This window comes from Octodon degus, unplaced genomic scaffold (genome assembly GCF_000260255.1).
Source record: "Octodon degus isolate 3935 unplaced genomic scaffold, OctDeg1.0 scaffold00351, whole genome shotgun sequence".
NCBI classification, from domain to species: Eukaryota; Metazoa; Chordata; class Mammalia; order Rodentia; family Octodontidae; genus Octodon; species Octodon degus.
In genome coordinates this window covers 127,867-129,163 of record NW_004524927.1, presented here as the reverse complement: position 1 = coordinate 129,163, position 1,297 = coordinate 127,867, and the positions used below count along the sequence as shown (strand labels likewise).

At 45.4% G+C, this 1,297-nt stretch overlaps 1 protein-coding gene across 1 annotated transcript in view; it reads left to right on the top strand.

Moving 5' to 3' along the window:
* Dcdc2c (doublecortin domain containing 2C) overlaps positions 1 to 1,297 on the top strand; it is a 40,592-nt gene that overhangs the window by 34,848 nt on the left and 4,447 nt on the right. The window contains exon 7 of the mRNA XM_023708335.1: positions 766 to 882. Coding sequence (XP_023564103.1) covers positions 766 to 882 — 117 coding nt within the window. The remainder of the gene's footprint in view (positions 1 to 765; positions 883 to 1,297) is intronic.

The window sequence follows — 1,297 nt, the reverse complement described above, 5'->3', positions numbered from 1 at the left end:
CTTCAGGCACATACATAGTGAGACTTGTATTAAATAAATAAACAAGTGGATTTTAAGAAAACCTTCAAGGCTAGCCTGAACTGCATAGCAAGATCAAGGGACACACACAAAAAACAACTAAAAAAAAAAAAAAAAAAAAGAAACAAAAATCTAAATTAGACAATTCATTGTATAAAGATACTGGTAGTTAATGGGATGGAACTGGGATGATGCTGGGAATTATTTCACCCCCAAGCTGTGATTTAGCTGGGATTTGGTCCACAGTGTTTTAAGAAAACCTGGGCTTTCCTTTATCACAGCCTCAAATAAAGCTGTCACTTGGCTGATCTTATCAGAGCCTTCTCTGCCTCAGAGCATCTGGCGGAAGTGGTTGCTGAGCAGCAGTTTTAAATCAGGCTTTAAAGTGTATCTACAAAGGTCCCAGGAAACCTCTGCAGCCACACTCAGCCCCCTACCATTGCCCTTGGTCCCTCAGATGGAAGTAACAAGGCCATCTGTGAGCTCGTTCTCCTAATTGGCTCCCTGGTTGGGACATAAATTGGGCTCTCCCTGTGGAACTGTAGAGGGAGGGAATGAACTGCCTTGCCTCCTTGCAGAAGCAAATGGAAAGAGCAGGACGGCAGAAGTTGTGCCTAAAGTGAGGATTCTGGGGGGACTGATGTCTTGCCATGTCCCCCAGGGAGCCCACACCTTCCCTGATCCCACATGGGAAGGACTCAGTGCACTGTGTTTCTAATCCACCTTCTCAATGTGTACCTCAGACAGCGACCAAAGAGTCTCCCAAATGTGATGATGTTCCACCTGAAACAAAGGATTCAGTTTATTATGCCAAAGAAGGAAAGAAGAAACCGTTGGTAGAGCCTCTCATCCCGAGCGGCGCAGGTAATATGATGCTTCATTTTGCAGCCGACAAAGCAAAGCACTAACAGCCCCGTAGTGCATGAACGCACCTGTGCGTGTGTGTGCCAGAAGATTGCTGGGTGTGTAACTGTCTGATGTTTTAAATGATGCACTCAGCCTGTAGATCAGTGGGAAGCAGAGCTGGACAAGCAGCGTCTAGCTCTGGAGGCTGAATGTCTCCAGGTAGGGAGATAAAGGTGGGCTTAAGACCAGTGCCACAGTCCACGTGCCTATCAGGCTCCTGTAAGGAGCAGCAAAAAATAAGGGCAGTCTTGGAGGGAAACTTGGATAGATAAGCCACCTACGTTGTCCATGTGCCTCCTTGGAGGGTGGCTCTGCAGACTTGATCTTAGTTTATTAATTATTTATTCATTTAATATTTATGTATTTATTTATT